The 20,849-nt window shown below is 42.9% G+C and overlaps 1 protein-coding gene across 5 annotated transcripts in view; it reads right to left on the reverse strand.

The window, feature by feature from the left end:
• LOC119187480 (alanine--glyoxylate aminotransferase 2, mitochondrial) overlaps positions 1-20,849 on the reverse strand; it is a 103,184-nt gene that overhangs the window by 61,693 nt on the left and 20,642 nt on the right. For all 5 annotated transcript variants that reach the window (XM_075878621.1, XM_037435598.2, XM_075878623.1 and 2 more), the window contains 3 exons: positions 15,284-15,407; positions 13,900-13,994; positions 12,193-12,286 (listed from right to left, as the gene is read on the reverse strand). In XM_075878621.1, coding sequence (XP_075734736.1) covers positions 12,193-12,286; positions 13,900-13,994; positions 15,284-15,407 — 313 coding nt within the window. The remainder of the gene's footprint in view (positions 1-12,192; positions 12,287-13,899; positions 13,995-15,283; positions 15,408-20,849) is intronic.

Raw genomic sequence — 20,849 nt, forward strand, 5'->3', positions numbered from 1 at the left:
GTTAAGCGAGCAGCGCCAGCCACACAAATTAGCTCGAGCCAGTCTATATGCTTTGTCTTCTTCAACTCCCTGCACTGGCACGTATCATGACCCCCGGCGGCGGAGGCACCGTCCCGGTGCTTTAAAGGTCATTATCTGACGCATTCTTGTAGGGCTTGATCCGCGAGACGTGTACAATATCACTGGACTGCACAGCAGATGGTGATGGATAGATGAGGCTGATCTTGTAGGTGACAGGTGTTACTTGACGCAATATACGGTAGGGTCCCGTGTAATGAGACAGAAGATTTTTTTGATAGGCCCAGCAGATGATGAGGGGACCAGAGTAAAATGAGGGTACTGGGAGCGAAATGTATGTCTCTATGTTCCGCATCGTACCGACGGCATTGGTTGGTTTGCGACGCGATTAACCGAGCGCGAGCGAGCTGACGGGCATGATTGGCTCGCGCAATCACGTCGCTGGCATACTCGCTGGTGGACGAGGTGTGAGCTGAGATGACTGTGTCTAGTGGTAAAGTCGGCTCTCTTCTGTACAATAAGTAGAATGGCGAAAAGCCCGCTGTGTCGTGACGGCAGGAATTATATGCGAAAATTGCGTAGGGTAAGGCAAGGTCTCAGTCTCGGTGGTCGGGCGACACGTACATAGCGAGCATATTTATTATAGTGCGGTTAAATTGTTTCGTGAGGCCATTTGTTAGAGGGTGGTAAGCGGTTGTCAGTGTGTGTTGCGTGGAACCAGAACGCAGAATGTCGGCGATGACTTGGAATAAAAATGTACGGCCATGGTCTGTGAGAAGCTGTCTCGGAGCACCGTGAATCAATATAACGTCCCAAAACAAGAATTCAGCGACGTCAGTTGCACAGCTGGTCGGTAGAGCTCGCGTAATAGCGTAGCGTGTAGTGTAGTCTGTAATAACGGATATCCATTTGTTTCCCAATATTGATGTGAGAAAAAGACCAAGCAGGTCTAATCCAACATGGTAAAATAGTTCTGCAGGTATGTCAATTGGTTGAAGATGGCCAGCGGGTAGCAGCGACGGTGTTTTACGATGTTGGCATAGGTCACACGTAGCGACGTATCGGCGTACCGAGCGAGCAAGGCCTGGCCCGAAGAAACGGCACCGGACGCGCTCGTACGTTCGGAATACACCAAGGTGTCCAGCCGTGGGAGCGTCATGAAGTTCAGTGGTAACACAGCGGCGCAAATGCTTAGGCACAACAATGAGAAGGTCGGGCCCGTCTGGTCGGGAATCGCGATGGTATAGCACACCCTTTTGAATGACAAAGTAGCGGACGGAAGCGTCATTTGGGGAGGATTCCATATGGCTGATGATGTCAAGCAGCACTGGATCACGCTTCTATTCTTTCTTAATATTAAAGAAGTCGGACACTGACAAGATAGAGTTCTCTGTGGGCTCGTCAGTGTCCTCAGGATCGGGAGAGGCAATCGGCATCGTGGTGTAGGCGGCCAGATTTGTAGACCACCGAATAGGAAAACTCTTGCAGGCGCAAAGCCCAGCGACCAAGGCGGCCTGATGGATCTTTCAGAGAGTTGAGCCAGCAGAGCGCGTGGTGGTTGGTAACTACCGAAAATGGGCGCCCATTTAGATAAGGTCGAAATTTCGCCACTGCTCATACAAGAGCCAAGCACTCACGCTCTGTGATTGAATAGATTCAGGGGCGGATAGGAGGCGGCTGGCATATGCAATAACGCAATCATGGCCATGTTGTTTCTGAGCCAGCACTGCACCAATGCCATGTCCACTTGCATCTGTACAGATTTCCGTAGGGGCAGCAGGGTTGAAGTGTGCCAGAATCGGAGGAGTAGTGAGAAGAGCGATGAGAGTCGAGAACGCAGATGCCTCTTCGGAGCCCCATGAAAATGGGACGTCTTTCTTGAGGAGCTGAACAAACGGCCTCGCTATGTGCGCAAAATTTTTCACGAAGCGTCGGAAGTAGGAACATAGTCCGTTAAAGCTGCGTACATCCTTCGCAGATCGTGGTAAAGGAAAGTTTTTGATGGCGCTGATTTTTGCCGAGTCTGGTTGTACGCCATTGGCACCTACTAAATGGCCAAGTACTGTGATTTGATGGTGTCCAAAGTGACATTTGGGCGAATTGAGCTGCAGGCCAGCACGACGGAAGATTCCCAAAATGGCCGAGAGGCGCTCTATATGAGTTTCAAATGTTGGTGAAAAGATGATGACGTCGTCTAAGTAGCACAAACAGGTGGACCATTTGAATCCTCTGAGCAGGGAGTCCAACATTCGTTCGAAGGTGGCTGGAGCGTTACAAAGGCTGAAGGGCATAACCTTGAACTGATATAGGCCATCGAGGGTGATGAATGCCGTCTTTTCACGGTCCATTTCATCTACCTCTATTTGCCAGTAGCCGGAACGAAGGTCTATAGATCAAAAATAGTGAGACCCATAGAGGCAATCAAGTGCATCATCTATTCGTGGCAGAGGGTACACGTCTTTTTTGGTAATTTTGTTAAGGTGTCGATAATCAATGCAGAAACGCCATGCACGGTTTTTCTTGTGGACTAGCTTTACAGGAGAAGCCCAAAAACTGCAGGATGGCTCAATGATGTCCTTGGCAAGCATTTTATCGACCTCACTTTAGATAATGTGACGCTCGGCCGCCGACACGCGATATGAACGCCTATGAATAGGATGCTCATTACCAGTGTTTGTGTGGTGGGTCATACCAGTAGCTTTCCCCAACGGACGGCCGCTGAGGTAAAAAATGTCGATGTAGGACAGCAGAATCCGGTGGAGCTCATCAGTCTGCTGCGGCGTTAAGTTGGAAGCAATCATCGACTTAATAGCACTGTCGGAGCAAGTGGCAGATTGATGTTGAGCGTGGGGGTCAGAAGGAGCGGCCATCGTGAAAACATTTGCATTGTCTTCTAAGGTGCAGAGCAACGCGAAAGAGATCCCTTGTGGCAGCACCTGAGGTGTCAAGCTAAAGTTCACAACTGGGAGGCACGTAGAATTTCGTGCAATGGACAGAATGGTGTGCGGCAATGTAATTTCACGGTTTATGAGGACATCGGTGATAGGGGTCAGAACATAGTCACCGTCGAGAACTGGTGGTATTGAGACAAGCTCTATGTAGGTCAGTGTCTGTGGAGGGAGGCGTGCGTGTCCTATTGTGCAGAGGCGACTCGGCCATTGTGCAAGAGGTTCTGTTGCGGGCAAGTGTAGACGGAGCGTACTGGTCAAACAGTCTATGAGAGCAGAATGCGCTGACAGAAAGTCAAGGCCTAAGATTAGGTCGTGAGGGCATTTATCAAGGACGGTGTTTAGAACAACTATGTGTCGATCCGCAATGCTTACACGAGCGGAGCACATTCCAACGATAGATGCTATTCCGCCATCCACAACACGGACGAACTGAGTGGTCGGAGGTGTGAGAACCTTCTTGAGCTTGCGGCGAAAATCACTCGTCATCACGGAAAGTTGAGCGCCGGTGTCGACAAGAGCAATGACAGGTACGTTGTCTACTTGTACATCTATAAGGTTCCGTTTTGTCGGTATCGTCAAGAGAGGACTTTCGGTGAGTCCGAGGGATGCAGCGCCACCTCCGGGGGCTGCAACACTTACTTTTTCGTCGGGTAACCTCGTGGGAAGGCGGGGGAAGACGGTCGGCGGGGCTGTGGAGAACGAGACTGACGAAATTGGGGGGATGGAGAGCGGGAGTATCGGTGTTCAATAGCAGGTGCTTGGGCAAAATGGTGACGGCTGGTCTCAAAGCGATAGACAGGACGTGCATAGATGGGACGAGAGGGGGCTTGTGCAGGAGGACCCCAGCGGCTTCTGCAATAGCAAGAAATGTGCCCGATTCGGTGACAGGAGAAGCAGATTGGCTTGTCATCGTGTGTTCGCCATGCGGACAGATTACGGAACGGTGAGGGAGAGCCGGTCGGGAAGGGACGTGCAGGCGTGTATTGGGGCTGGTAGTCGGTGCGGGGAGGCGGTGAGATAGTGTGAATTCCCAAGCTGGCGATTTTCTGCCGGACGACTGCTTGAATGAGGGGCACTGTAATTGCAGGAGAGGATTCAGGGGACGTTGGTCCCACCTTAGCTGAAGCAGCCACTTCAAGTTCGCGTCTGATGAGTTGCGTCAAGTTGTCACAGGTGTCTGGTGCATGATATGAGTCGAGACACGAGGATGCGCAGCCGTGCTTAAAAGGCGCTGGAACTGATGGGAGATGCGCCTGCTTTTAGCTTCTTGGAACCGGTGGCATTCTTGAATGATTGCATCAACAGATGACACATTATTGAATACCAACAGGTTGAAAGCATCGTCGGCGATACCCTTTAGGATATGCGCAACTTTTTCAGGCTCGGACATGTTTTCGTCAGCTTGGCGGCATAGTGAGAGGACAGCCTGAATGTAACCGATGTAGGGCTCTGCGGAAGATTGTGCGCGAGTTGACAACTCATTTTTCGCAGCTTCACGACGACCTGAGGTGTTGCCAAAAAGCTCACGGACCTTTTCCTTGAAGCTTTCCCAGCTTGTTATGTCATGCTCGTGGTTGTCAAACCAAACACGAGGAGTTTCGTCAAGATAAAAGATGACGTTTGCGAGCATGAGAGCGGGATCCCACCAGTAAGTAGCGCTGACGCGTTCGTAGAGGTGTAGCCATTTGTCGACGTCGAAACCCTCGCGGCCCGAGAACACGCCGGGGTCTTTGAGGGCGGGAAGCGTCACGAAAGTTGTTGCGGGCGCTGGGTTGAAGGGCCAGGCAGAAGGGCGGGCGACGGGGGAGAATGTAGCCGAGTCTTGAGTGGTCATGTTGAAAGCCACGAGGGAGCGTTTGCTTCGGAGTTCCGTGGCGAGGACGGGGATCGCACAACTCCACCAAATATGTTACGAGAAGGAGACCGACTCGGAGAGATAGTCAGAGGTGTATTTTCAGCCGGTTAAGCGAGCAGCGCCAGCCACACAGATTAGCTCGCACCAGTCTATATACTTTGTCTTCTTCAACTCCCTGCACTGGCACGTAGCAATATTGTGTCAAAACATGGAAAAACGAGCCCTTAGGTATACACTTCTTTCCCTCATATATATAGTCAAGTAGATCCATGAGCGGTCACAATGTGGTTTATTTTGACGTTTCGGCCTAGAGTCTGGCCTTCATCAGAATAGCCGCCGTGATAGCTCAGTGGTAGAGCATCGAACGCGTCATTCGAAGGTTGCACGTTCGGTTCCTGTGAGCAGGACTCCTGCCACATGAAGGCCAGACTCTAGGCCGAAACGTCGAAATAAACCATGTTGTGACCGCTCACGGAGGATCTACTTGACTACTTGCAACGCTACGGCCACTCAACCACCATGCCTACCAATATATGTATATATATATACATATAGTTACGTCTGCGAGAGGGGTTTATTCAGAGGTGATGTAACGGTCGACTCGACGGTATACAATGAACGCGCACCAGAGACCTCTTGTCACCAACCGAACGTCCTCTTCTTCTGGCACCACCTTGTTCCCCGCTACACCGATGCATATACCTAAATTACATATGTGGTAATATTGCCCTCCGCGCAGACGAAGCCCACTGGGTGAGTCAAACAGTCTCTCGAGGAATAAAGGGCTTCAAACGCGCAACATGGGCAAAGTGTTCAGTTTTTGCAGACCGTAGGCCGTTCGAATGAAGACACGCTATGTGATAAACTAAATCACTGATATGGTCTATAACAAGACAAGGTCCTGCATAGTGTTCTAGCAGTTTCTCGCTGAAACCACGTTTTCTAGTTGGTGTCCACAGCAACACTAGGTCCCCGCAATTGTACGTCATGTGTCGGCGTCGGTGGTCAAAATGTGCCTTCGAGCAGTCTTGCGAAGCAAGAGTGCGCAAATAAACAAGGTGTCTGGCTTCTTCTGCCCGACAGATGATCTCGGATATGCAGGGATCATGGTGGTCCAAACACGGGAATATGGTACTCGGGGTATGACGAGATGGTCAAGCACATAAAAGAAAGGACTGTAGCCGGTAGTTTCATGTTGTGCGGTGTTGAATGCATAATTGATAAAAGATAGAATACTGTCCCAGTCCTTGTGATCTGATGCGAAATACATAGACAGCATGCTCGTGAGAGTTCTGTTTGTTTGTTCAGTTAGACCGTTCGTTTGGGGATGGTATGATGTAGAGTGCCGAAATTTTGAAGCACAGATACAGAGCATCTCTTCCATTACGTCTACTGTGAATTGTCAGCCACGGCCACTGATTACAATTTTGGGAAGTCCATGTCGTAGAATTACAAAGCGTAGCATGAAGAAAGACACATCGGCTGCAGTTGCCGATGGTATGGCAGCTGTCTTGCAGTACCGTGTTAAATGATCGGTGCAGCCGACTATCCAGTGATTTTCATTGGAAGACCAGGGAAAGGGTCCAAGAAGGTCAATCCCAACTTGCTCGAATGAAGTTCTAGGAGGTGGCACCGGATGTAATCGCCCTGGAGGAGCACTTGTTGGGCGCTTATGACGTTGACACTCATTACAGCTAGACACGTATTGTTCCGTCATCTGGCACATTTTGGGCCAGTAGAATCTTTCTTCGAGATGGCAAAGGGTTTTCACTGTGCCTCGATGACCGGATGTTGGGTCATCATGAAAAGCCTGCAAGACATACCAGAAGATATTGTGAGCTGGTGCTGGTGTAATTCTCTTTGTAAACTAGCACGTCTCGGATGTAGAAGCGAGTAGGCAACAATTTTGGTTCGGTAGCAAGAAGTTGCTGGATGGTGCTGTCCCTTTGTTCCTCATCCTTAAAGGTCTTGGTATCAGAAAATGGTTGGTTCAGTGATGCAATGTAGGTGTCGAAGTTGTCCGCATCACATTCTGTCATTCGAAGCGGTAGTCACGAAAGACAAGCTGCATGAGCGTGGCATCGGCCGCTCTTATAGGAAACACTGAAGTGATATTCTTGTAGACTAAGTGCCCAGCGCGCCAGCTGACCAGATGGGTCACGCAGATTGACCAACTAACAGAGAGAATGATGGTCTGTCACAATGTGACCAAAGTTAGAATATGCATGTGCCATATGGGATCCCCACCAATATAACCTGATTAAAACACTAGAATCTCTTCAGAATCGTGTGACCAGCTTTATCGTCTCTGATTACTCATACAAAAACAGCATTACAAAGCTAAAATCTCGTATTAACCTTCCTAATCTTGCTGCTCATCGCAAAATTGTCCGTCTTCGTCTTTTTCATAAATTTTATCATACTACTCCTTGTACATCTGTGATCATTCCACTTCATCGCCACTCTGGCACACTCAACCACACCAAAGCCGTTACCCGCCCTATGCTCTAATCGTAGCTCACTCATCGTCCTTTTTCGTGATGGCGCCCAAAGACTGGAATGCTTTTTCTGCCGGTACTGTGTACCACTCCAGCTCAGTACTCTTCAAAGAAAAAGTTGTCAAACATTTGTTATGTTAATTTTTTTGACCACTCCTCATGTAAAACCCCTAAATTGGGGCCTTTGAGGTCGCATAAATAGATAAATAGTGTAACAGGAGTTTGTAATGATCTGAAGAAAGCCGACTAGAGGAGTTGACAATGCAACACAAGAACTATAGCGATACCGTGCATTGGTCATTCGAGAGCTGTAAGGCTAAGGTTCAATGTACTGGAGAAGGTGAAATCTCTTTTGAACTTGAAGTATATGAAGTGAATGACTTCTTTTCTTTTTTTATTAATAGCCTCAATTTGATCAATGTTGAATTTTTTGCGAGATTGCCAGGCGGCAGAACCAGATTCTAACAGAGGCCGAGATAGGGATTTATACATTAGCACTTTAGCACCTCTAGACAATGTGGTTTATGTGCAAAGCAGGCAGCATAACCTTTTCATTGGCAATGAGGTTATTAAATCTATACGTTCACACCAAGACATACTGGGTGTGAAAACAAGACCAAGGTGTTAACCCTATAAGTATCAAATATTTCTGGAAAGAAAAACCTTTGTAGGTGATCTAACTACATTATTGTGGTTTTTAATGTATGAAATGTGTAAAGCCAGAGAAAAAATTATTAAAAAGATGAGGAACAGTTTTTTCATGTTGGAATTAGTACTCATAACTGCAAAATGTTCAATAGTATTTCATAGTGAAGTATTCCTCGCAACACAAGGTTAACGCACAGTGCTTTATCGCCGTCTGAACACATAAAATGCGTCTCGTTCTGTTCTCTTCTTGGAGCAACAAGTGGTCCTGGCAAATAGATGGCATCTTCTTTGTGTGTGACTGTTTTTGGCAGTAAACTCACAATTCCAGGAGAATTAGACACAAGTATCAATGATAGACAAGCTAACAGCGGCGCCAATAAAGATATAATCATCTTCCATGCCCATGGAAAGGAGTGCCGATAAAGATAGAGATCACGTTTCACATGCCTTCATTGCAAATACGCAGCAAAACCAAAACCATGCAAGGACGTTGTTGCAGACTACATGATAGGCTGACACTAGAAATCAGTTATGTTTGTCCCTCCAAGAAGGTATCACAATAATTTTCAATGCTTCTCTAAGTCCTAGGAGGGGCAGCATTTCCTAGCGAGCATGCATCATCATTACAGCACAAAATTTCTAGCACAGCATCGAACACGTACTCATACAGAAAACAAAAGACACTGAGGTATAGAAAATCACTGTAGTACATATACGGCAAGAACATTCAAAGAGTTAATATTCACTAACACTCTGAATAGGGGTGTCTTTAGTTTTGTAAACAAAAATGGAAGGTGTCACTTCACTATTAGATGTCATAACAATGATTTTACAGATGCTAATTATCATTTTACAGGTAGCACACTGACAGCTAAAAGGGTAAAATGTTTTTGAAGGTGTTAACACTCTTGAAAGCAAGAAGTTTTACAAGATTATGTTATGAGGCAAGTGATTTATAAAAATTAAGAAAGGCAGTGGACCCAGCAAGGAACCTTGTGGCACTCCTGAGTGTACTTCTGGCACTGTGGAATCAGCTCTGTTAAAGGACACAAATTGATATCTACAGAAAGGATATGGATGCTGTTATTGCCAAGTTATTGCCAAGCATATGGAGTAGACCATTTTCTCAAGAGATGCTTTGAATCTTTGATGCAGAGACCAACAAAACAAGATTAGTGTGAATGGAACACTAATAGTAGCACAATTGTGAATGTTACTGTCAATGAGTATGCAAATGGCATGTGAAGAGTTTAAGACTCAGCTGCTCCTCATGGCTTTATTTATATAATTGGCAATGCACTCGTCTTTAGAAGTAGAAAAAGAAGGCCATCTTAACTTTTTCGTTACCACGTGAAAATGGTTATTTTTCATATGTCTCAGAAAGATAATTTTTGCCAGTTTCAGAAGTACTCCAGCATGCTTTGAAACATACCAACTTTTGCACAATGAAATTCTCTTTCCAAAAAATATACGTTGTAGAGCAACAAAAATATTTTGGAATGAATAAAAGTGCGAACTGTGTAATTTTTGGTTGCCAGCTCGTAAACAGTACAATATGAAATATTATATATGCAAATGTATTTAAAATGAAGAAGATTCAAAATCTACTTTTTTGAAGATAATGATTGATATGTGGGGTTTAACGTCCCAAAACCACAATGTGATTATGAAAGACACCGTAGTGGAGGGCTCCAGAAATTCTGACCATTTGGGGTTCTTTAACGTGCACCAAAACTTGAGCACATGGGCCTACAGCATTTTCGCATCCATTGAAAATACAGCCGCCGCCGCCGCCGGGATTCGATCCCATGACCTGCGGGTCAGCAGCCGAGTACCTTAGCCACTAGACCGCCCACCGTGGCGGGGCTACATTTTGAAGATAAATGACCCAGGAACCATATAAAAATAATGCATGGCGTACAAAATGTTTCTATTCACACAGACAAAGAAAATCAGAACCGAGGTGCGCCTTCATTGCTTATGCTATGCAGGGAAGGATTGCTTAGTTTTTCGTGAGACACAAGTGAACCTGTACACTTTTCTCAGTAAATTTTCGATTTGCTTTTTGTGTGTGTGATGAGAACCTGCAGGTGTTACAATATAGCTGAATGCCCCTGGTGTGAATAATTCCTCCATAAATCATATGTCCAATGAACTTCACTATTTTGTCTAGCATCACCTCTTTGCAAGAGCCACCTCACTCTGCATAAGTTGGCATTCCAATACATGCATCCAAGAATATTTCTTTGCAATATTGCACATTATATTAAAAAAAAACAATCTCGCACGCAGTTCTAAAACGTTTCACGCTGCTCCATAGTCAGGACTAAGATGTGCTCCGGTGGCCTTCCTGTCATGAGAAGAAGCTCTACAGCCGGCACCAACGCACTGTATCCCATCGACGTGTTAACCTCTCAAATAAACCAGAGTAGCTATAAAATTGTGCATAAAGGTTAACTGCAACGCACTAGCAGTGGAGGAGACAACTTGAGGGCATAAACAAAAAAAAACTCATGAATGGCTGCGGATGGCTCAGGCTGATGCAAAACATCATTACAATAAAACTTGAAGCTGAGAAGCTGTCGTCCTCGGACTCTAAGTTTGTCCTCACTCAATTCAGGTGCGGTTGCAAGACAGTTTCGAGCAGCACGTGTTTTTTTGCAGCGCAGGTGCACACCTATGCGCGCAGACGCCGCCACCATGGGAGTGACTAGAGGCACTAGATGCAGCCCTGTGTTTTATATAACGGTACAAGCGAAACCAAAGCTGCTGGAAACTGGCTGAGAAGGCCATCTCCACACTTTATACATGCAGCAGGTTTTCGGAAATATATTTGTACAATAAATTTTCCCTGACTCCTAGCAACAGCTTTTTATTGAATAGCTAGCATAATTTTTTGGCATTTATTACTGCTCAACATTGTCAAATTGTGAAGCTTACACCTTAATTTGATATTTAACTTGCAAAGGTTCTTTGATTACAGAACATTGATTTTACTGTAGCATAACTACGAGGGGCACGCACTTTTGTCAAGTTCGCCAGCCAAGTGCATTTTTTCAACAACACCTGCACATTGGTTCACGCAAAGGTCTTTAAAAAGTCACTATGTCGCCGAAATGGGTAAATTTAAAGTGATTCTGAAAGATTAGTGGCTGGACTAACTACTGGAAAGTGCTGGGTGCACGAGAAACAATTTCAACATGCCAAAGTTGACGATCCGAAGTGTCAATTACCAGTGATCTATTTGAATAGGTGGGTAACGAAAAAGTTCATGTAAATTGTTATAAAAATTACAACATTAAAAAGTACACTGCTTTGTACGCCGGTATCTAGAAATTTTTTTCAGGAGGGGAGGTGAGGAACTTGCTGATGATCTTGACTATTTTAGAAAAATATATTTTTATTACCCATTTTTTGTAAAACACCCCACTTCAACAAAATTTCAAGAGGAAAGCAGGGCTCTGGGGCAGCCCCTCTGTCTGCACGCTTGCTACTTCGGCACTGATAAACTTGAGACATCTTAGAGTATGCAGTATGCTCTCAGATGTAGGGATCATTATTACCAAATGGTGTAGTGAGCCCTTTGAATATGTCAAACCAGCTAGAAACTATTCTTTCACTGTTCAATCACTTGCATGGAGTGAGTGTGAGTGGTATGGGGAATATAAATCTGCTAAAACTGTCTATTAATGACAATGCACAGTACACATGAATGATACACAAAATGTGTAGCACTTCAGATTTGGATGCTCTAATATATTTACAGCACATTGGTGTACAATAATGCTGCAGAATAATATAGAAACATGAGAAATAAGAACCTATTTGAATTAGACTGGCAGAACTTGCCTGTGGATGCTTAGCTACAGGCACGTGTATTTTACACCAAGCTTCCTAGTGACAAACTGTAATTTCAAGCAATCGGTGTGTATCCGAAGTGTTCCGAATTGTCCCTGTTCACATTTCATCCAGCTGATCGAAATCTGCCTCTACATACTGTAATAAATGAATGAAACCGAACGCCTGCACATACCTTTGCATATAGTACATGAATATTCATCTCTCACCATTTATTTTCCATAACAGTGCTTGTCAAGACAAACAGCTTCACTTCATTATTGTTTGGTTGATTCTTAATATTGAAGTGTTACTCCCAACAACACAACTTAGCTCCCTTGCTTGCTCATATCTTAATCAGCTTATTTATGTATTGTTCACTTACATGAAATACACCAAAGTTGGATGGTATGTGGTGCTTGTAATTGCCAACAGCACATAAGCTGGCACAGTATGGGCTCATTCCATGGTAGGCATTTCTGTTTCGAAAAATTGCATATTCATTATTAATAGTCATATTTAGGCACTCTTGCACTTCAACCTTAGCCAAAAGACTGAGAAGTGACATGTTATTTTTTGCATTTGCTCAATAATGTTTTACCCTCTCTTCCTCTCTCTTGCTAGCGACCTGCACACATATAAATATTCTACTAAACCTTAGCACTCTAATTGAAGCCCACCAGCCCAAGCTATCTTTATATTTGAGAATAACATCCATAAAATAATAAAATATGAAATGCATTACCATAGATGAAAGTTAATTGCACATTTTACTTTATTTACATGCAAGTTCATATAGTCATCTTCAAACCAGACAATGCTTGTCACAGTGAGGCTTTTTCTCAATGTAAACATGGACCACATTTTGTTGCTTTCCATATGCACAAGTGCACGAGTATCATGCAGTGCATAAACTCGCACTAAAAAGAAGAAAGACTGGCTGAAAAATAAAACCATAGTATTCTAGTATGTGAAAGCTAAAGTAATTTAATCAGACAATTATTTTATTACTGAAAATAAAATACATGAAAACTTACTAGTATTAAATTAACATCTACAGGAGTGAAACTGCCGTCTAGGTTATTGGCAAATGTCCACAACTGTGCTTAATCACTAAAAAATGAAATTTACAGAGAAACACAAACAAGATAAAACTTCAGGAGAAGATGAAGGCTTGAAGAGATTATAGTTGTTGAACATGGGGTGTTACAGCACTCAACGTTTGAACAAGTGGTACTGTCTTAGCTGCCTTGAAGAAGACAAGAACGATTGTTGAAATGTTAGTTTCAGTGACATCCTCTGTTCAAAAATTTTTATCTCCACGTGTAAAAACAGATATATTGTTTTCTTTTCTGTAGTCATTTGATATTTCATTCCTTGATGCTTTTGTTATGTGAAGTTCAGCGAACTGAACTAACTAACCGACGATCCTTTGGTCACATACATGAAGATTCAAAGGTATGTTTCTGGCTATTGTGACTCTTCAGGAGAAGAGTTTCAAATTAAATTCAATCCTATAGATATTGCAAGTATGATTTGCTGACATAAAGAATATTTATTTCGCATGACAAAACACACACACACAACCATGTGTTACATACATACACTCTTCAAAAAAAGAAACGTGTGGCTGGTCTTGATGCCATCATTTGTATGTGTGTAAAGTGCCAATACAGTCACACTAAATAACAGTGTAGGCTACACAGTCCTGAGCTGTTTTTTTTTTATTTTTGCATAAATCACTTAGCCTGTTGTCAAATGTATGTCATAGAGGCTCTTGATCACAACCTGCTATGAAGTTACTTGAAATGTGTCAAGTTCAAGAAGAGACCAATGAGCATACTCATAGGGTATGCTCATTTATGCCTAATAAAAAAATTAAAGAAGTAATGGCAATACCTTAATAATTTGAAAATGAAATGAAAAAAAAGCAAATGAAGGGAAGATAAATGAAAGATTTCAAAAACAATCATTTCACAACCTAATGCACATACCAGTATGTTGTTTTCAGTGCAGCAAGTTTACAGCCAGAAATAAAAATGTAACATTCTCACTTTCATGCAAAGTGCTAAAAATTTTGCAGCAATATTACCTCAGAGCAATAATGTCATGTGCTCCTGTGTAAAGTCGTGCCATCATCATGGCCAGATCATTGGCCTCAGAGCCACTATTAGTGAAGTAGCACACCTATAATGAAATGCACTATATGTAACGTCTCTATAGCAAAGCCTCACAGTGGTCAACTGCATACACTATAATAGCTTATCATCTACTGTAATCAATAAATAAACAAACATACATTACGTGAAGTAACAGAGCACTTTAATACGTACAGCTCTTACAGCAAGCTTTCAGGGAAAACAAGAGAAGGCAAAATTGTATGAGGCTACATGAGGTTGAACAAAAAAACTATGGACCATCTCCCCGAAGGGAACACTGATGGAATGCGAAGCATCAGTGGTGCGCACGGCGTTGACCCGGTTGAAACAGGCATCGATGTAGGGGCTGGAGGAACGATTTAAAGCCAAACTCGGTGTAGTGTTTACTCGAGTAAGCGTTTCTTTGAAACACAAAGACATGGGAGGCGGGATGCATTGAAGATGCTTGCGCTCGGCTTCCTTGGCTCACGTCTCGTCTATGTTACCCACGTGCCGTCTGTATTTTCGAACGCGATCGGTGTTCTTCACTCGCACCTCGTCAGTGGCGCTCGCTGGTCTTCCACTGCCGATGCTTTCGTTTGGCTTCCCTGGCTTGCGTCTCATTGGTGTAGACGTCGCCACTCGCGAACTGAATTGCCTTTGCTAACCCTCGCAATGCCAGCGACAGCTGGGAAAGGTATGCGCACACTAGTGGAAAGCATGCCGCAACGACGCCCCCCCCCCACCCCCCCGTCGGTCGGCGCCGCGAGATTTTCTAGGCGCGCGCAGTGCACATACCTGCTAACTTGCGGCTTCTTCTCGCCAAGGGATGGAGAGCCAATAAAGTCACACCTTCCCTTGCAGTGCACGCGCATTGATATCACTCCATTCGTCGGCTTTTTCTCGCCACCTCTCTCCATCCCTTGGCGAGAAGAAGCTGACGAATGGAGTGATATCAATGCGCGTGCACTGCAAGGGAAGGTGTGACTTTATTGGCACCCCCCAACACTTGCAACCAAGGGAATGCGATGCGGACGGAGGGACACTGTTACACAGACCACTGAAAAAGCTGCTTCGCATCTAATATGTGTGAGGACACTCCATTACTGTTTGTTTACATTATTAGACACAACAGGATACCTCATTACTGTTTGTTTTTCCTCACATCAGCTTGTAGAAAATGAAAAAAGTACACTTCGTAACATCAATCTACAAATATAGCAGCAAAAATGTCAAATGCACCAATATGTTATTTCTAATATTTGCTGTTAAATGATTATTAACAATGACTTTTATTCAGTAATAGCTAGTACACATAAAGTGTTGATATCATCTCACTTTCAGGTCACCAGGCATCTTTTCAGCGAGTTTTTCAGCAAACTCATGCACAGTAGGGTAAAGGTACACATTAGACGTGTGCCAGAGCTGCTTCAGTTGCTTCTCAGCAGCTGCAACTACTTTCCTGTAGGGTGAAAAAGAAGAGCAGAATTATCTACAAAACAGAAGTGAGGATTGAATCGAAGCTCCTGTATATACTCTCTATAATTTTGCAACTATTTATGGAGACGCAATATTAAAACATAAATTACAAACAGAGGCTATCCTTAGAAATGATTTTTTTTACTCAGCTAGATGTAATCATCTCAGATATGTTTTTTTTTCTTCAATGATCACAAAGTGTAGCCCTTTTTGTTTACAACAGACATATATAAATGACACATAGTAGTCAAAAGGACCGATGATCCGAATAACTCAGCTTTCGTGCACCATATAGTACTTTCAGAAATTGTAACAGCTATATATGATAATTCTTTATTTATAATATTATATACTTTAGCACATTCATTGTCTCTGGAGTCATTTATACCCCACACCATTTACTTCCTCTGTGTAAGGTGAAAATGCAAGCCTTTTGTGTTACACAAATGCAAAGCTTTGTTAAAAAATAACAATAATAAAAAACACCAGGCCTGCATGGAACGCACTGCACAGTCATAACAAAAGCTGGAAGAGCAGCCTTTCAGAGCCTTTTCTAAACACTCTTCGGGTAACTGCTACAATAAAACTTGCTGGGTATCCACTATGCCATAAATAATCATTATTTTTTGTGTAGTAGACTGGCATTTACTATGCTATCCTTCATCATTCTTCAGAGAGTATCCACTACACACTTGCTAAGAATTTTGTGCAATTTTTTTATGCAGTGGCTGATGACAATGAAGAATTATGCCTGAAGTGGGTATGCACCACAGTTAATAGGTGATTAAGAACAAGCTTTTGTAATGGGTCGGAGTATTGGATAAACCACTCGTTACGCAATTCGCATTGTGTGATGCCTCGTTGTTCCTTTGATGTCCTAAATTCCTTATAACTCACATTAATGCGATTCCTTTCCCAACATCAAGCCTGCCTAAGGTCAGTTTGGACATGAGTTACAAGCACCGGCATGACTCAGTGGTAGAATACTGGGCTAGCTGGCAGGCTGTGAAATCGGGTTCAAATCCCATTGAGCCCTTTGTTGCTTTCTGTTTACCGAGCTTTGTTCTTTTATTTCTTACAATACTGGTTACGGACAGCAGCGGAGGCGGACAACTACAGTGCTGCACGTGACCCGTGTTTTGATCTCGTAACAGCTTTCGCTGTAAAATATGTGAACATCTGATTGCAATCGTGATGGCACCATCGCTTTGAAGCTAAAGAGAAATTCAATAAGGCACACGACCCACACACGTTTTGCAAAGCACCTGAGGAATGCATTGTGTGGTCCACTGGTGGGTCATGATGCGCCTAAAGAAAAACACTGCCATAGTGAACAGCTTAGCCTATTTAAGACTATACATAAGTAAAACCAAGAATACAGAAATAAAATATCTTTACAGTGACAAGATTAATATAGCTAAGTACATTTGCCCTAATAGATGCCTTTGGTTATGGATAAAAATTTGAAACTTAGAGGTCAGCTGCAATGAAAGTCTGCACTGAAGAAAAACATAGTTAAAACTGTAGATATAGAGAAATGCTTACACAAAATTTTATAATTGAAATACTGGAGGAATTATCACATTAAGCTTGCAAAAGTAGCTGGTTTCGATACCACAGAGAATGTGATCATTACTACTTGCAGGGGGACACATGACCAAGATTGCAGAGCTACTCAGCATACAATTCAAGATCAGCTGCTGCACAGACATATCCAGACACAGCATCCTGGGGCTTTTAACAAGAAAACTGTACAATTACTAGTGATGCAGCCTTGCTTTAGTATATATACTGTATCAGACAAATATAACCAATGTTGAAATTTCATTGCAGTCAGACATTAATACGTTGAACTACTACCAAAAGAGGCAGTTCCTCCTTAATTAAGGGGGTATAGTAAGATAAAGAGATTATCCTGGTTTTAGCTTTATATCTCTGGAACTGTACAATATTTTGACCTGAAAGATTGTGTGCTTAGTGAGAGAGCCATTGGCCTTCAGCCTATTAAATTTTGATCCTTGTAGCTCTTTTTGCTTTTGGTTAAGCACGAAAGTTCAAACAAGTATGCAAATTTCAATGTATCTCAAAAACAAAAACAGCATCACCTTGATATTTGGTACCCTTTTTTAACATGATAGTGGTTTTAATCTGAACCTATAAAAGCTAGCTCTTTATGTTTATTTATATATCTATTTTTTACAGTCACAGGGTCAACACTGCCAATTACAGCTTTTTTCTTAATGCCCTCGCATTAAAATTAGCAATGTTTCTTCTGGCTGTTCCTGGGTAGACATAAATTGTCAATCACCTGTGGCACATACCCACATACCTGTGGTGCATAACCCGTCCGTGGTGTGTGCCACATGTTTATGGCGGAAAGTGTTTGACGACGTATGAGACAGAATAGTCACATTCTTCATGTCACGGCCAGTGACTCTTATTCGTCAGACCATCTTACTCTCCAATACTAATTTCGGTTCACCCCAAGTTAAAGGGGGGATTAAGAGAGTGCCCAGACATAGGCTGCCAGATAGATAAATAAATACTTGGATAGATGCCAAAGGTACCTCCAGTGTGCAAACAAATGCTTTGCATTTAAAATTTGTATAAACGCAGAAACAATAGACAAGTACAGTTAAGCGGGCTTAGTGGGATAGCGGGCATAGCGAAATAGCAGGATCGAAATGCACATGCACAGTGCACTATACAACTCGTACCATGTACTATGTGCATACTATTTTTCAGATTTAGCGTTACCATGTTTGTGTAGTTTATGTAGTGTACATAAAACATGGCAGCAATCTAGTACACCCACTTCGAACTGAATTTAGCATTGGTGTAAATGAATTCACTTCTTTCACAGCAAACAACTGCATAAAATGACATCACTTAGCTTTAGGTAGCTTGGATGACCAAGTATTATGAATAACTTAGCCTAGTTTTCGAGATCACTTCACATTTTGAATGCCTCTAGGTCTAACTAGAATATCTGTGTAAACACATCAGCAACATAAAATTTTCACATTAGGTGTGTATTTCATATTTACTTTACTTTAATTATTAGAAAAAAAAGTAGTAACATGTGCATCGTGTGGTGATACAGGCAACATTATTGTTTGTTTTTTTCTCCACTGTTCTTTATTTTTTCCGCGCCCCGATAAGTGGTGCCACCGTCTCAGCTGGCATACGTAAACAATATCCCGCTAAACTAGAACACGCTTTCCACAATGAGCAGTTGCGGCATGGTAACGCTATTCCTTTAACTCCTGCTGTAACCCTAACACTAAACTACAACGGTCTGAAGAGCCCACGTATTTATTAGGAGGTGCGATTTCTGGCACCATTCATGAAGGTCTTGAAGCCCTCCAATGTGCTCACCAATGCAGGGTTATGCTCCTCAAAGTGTATTATTTTTCAGCAATTAAATTGAAAAACCGCTTTTTTGTTTGATTTACCCCCACTCTTAAGTGAAGTGCAGGTTATCCATTGTGGTACTTTAAGTGTACTTCCTATCTCGTCTGGAAATACCTTAAAAGAAAGACAAAGGTTTCTGGTAGTATTCCTTATATAAACGACGGTACTAAATACTTGTCGGACAGTACAAGTAAAGCTGAATGCTTTAACCGGTAGTTTCAGTCTGTGTTTTCAGTTTCGTCAGCGGTTCAAGCTACAATGTGCAACACAGTAACGTTATCGAAAATAGCGGAGTTAGAAATTTCAGAACAAGGTGTTGCATCTCTTTTAAAAAACCTTAGTGCGAACTCGGCATCAGGGCCAGATCAAATATCAAACTTCATTTTAAAGAACTGTGCCCTTTCAATAAGCCCATTTCTTACAGCTGTGTACAGAAATTCTTTATCGCAGGGTGCATTACATGATGACTGGAAATGAGCAAATGCAATTACTATTTTCAAGAGTGGTGACAAGTCAAGTACTTGCAACTATCGGCCCATTTCGTTAACGTGTGTGTCCTGTGAGACACTTGAGCATATTATATACTCGAACTTGGCAAAGCATCTTCAGACTAACAATTTTTTCTGTCCAACACAGCACGGTTTCCGGAAAGGGTTTTCCTGCGATACGCAACTCATAGACATGACATCGCCGCAGTGCTAAATTCTCGTAGCCAAATTGATTGCATTTCTAAGACTTTAGCAAGGCTTTTGACACTGTTACACACTCGCTCCTTTTACTGAATTTATCGTGTCTCAATATATCTGCTAACACACTGGCATGGCTACAACCTTATCTCTCATGCAGGAAACAATGCACCATCATCGATAGTGCATCGTCGTCACATGTAGATGTCATTTCAGGAGTGCCACAAGGCTCCGTCCTGGAGCGGCTTCTCTTTTTTATTTATATCAATGACCTTGCTGGATGCGTGGACAGTCAAGTGAGGTTGTATGCAGATGACTGCTGCATATATCGTGAAATTAAGTGCACGCAAGATTCCAAACAACTGCAGAAAGACGTTGACTCATTAATAGCATGGTGCAGTACGTGGAAAATGCAGCTTAACGGGTCAAAATGCTGTGTCGTTAGATTTACCAAGAAAAAGCAGCCTTTTATCACAAATTACTTCATGTAAAGGATACCATTATCCATGGTAAATGAATACAAGTATCTTTGCGTTGTCATCAACAGCACACTATCGTGGAATGATCATGTTCGCATGGTATCAGTTAAAGCCAGTCGCGTGCTGAACTTCCTACGCCGCAATTTCAGAATCGCCCCCTCTGTTCTTAAACAAGTTCTTTACGTGTCAAATGTATGCCCAATTTTAGAATGTGCTTGCAATGCCTGGGACCCGGCCACAAAGTTAAATATTGATGCATTGGAGCGCATTCAGAAACGTGCCGCTCAGTTTGTGACGGGTGATTACGACTTCACCAGAAGGTCTAGCGAAATTGTTAGTTCACTTGGTTGGCCGTTACTCTCCTCAAGACGTAAATATATCAGGCTATGTCTTTTCTACAACCTAATAAACGACAAAACTGGGATCGATAAAAACAAATACATCAGACCACCAACATACATCTCATCACGACGGGATCATCCGTTGAAAGTGTGTGAATATATGTGCCAAACATCAACGTATGCGAATACTTTTTTTCCTAAAACTATTCACGAATGGAACAGTCTTCCAAAAACATTGTGACCGCTCCTTTCACAACGTTTCCTTCACTTTTAAAGAAGTATGTGGTCACACAATGATATTGTAAACTGTGATTTAGGTATTTTTGATTTGTTTTTATTTTTGAGTGCCGTGCAATTCAACTTGTTCCCCCTGACTTAAATGTACTTTGAATTTGTAAACCACCTTACCACAATGCCCCCAGAGGGTGCTGTAGGTATAAGTATAAATAAATAAAGAACAAAAGAAAGGTATTGAAACTAATGGAAGACAATGCTAAGAAGAAAG

The sequence above is a fragment of the Rhipicephalus microplus genome, chromosome X, assembly GCF_043290135.1.
Source record: "Rhipicephalus microplus isolate Deutch F79 chromosome X, USDA_Rmic, whole genome shotgun sequence".
In the NCBI taxonomy this organism is placed as follows: Eukaryota; Metazoa; Arthropoda; class Arachnida; order Ixodida; family Ixodidae; genus Rhipicephalus; species Rhipicephalus microplus.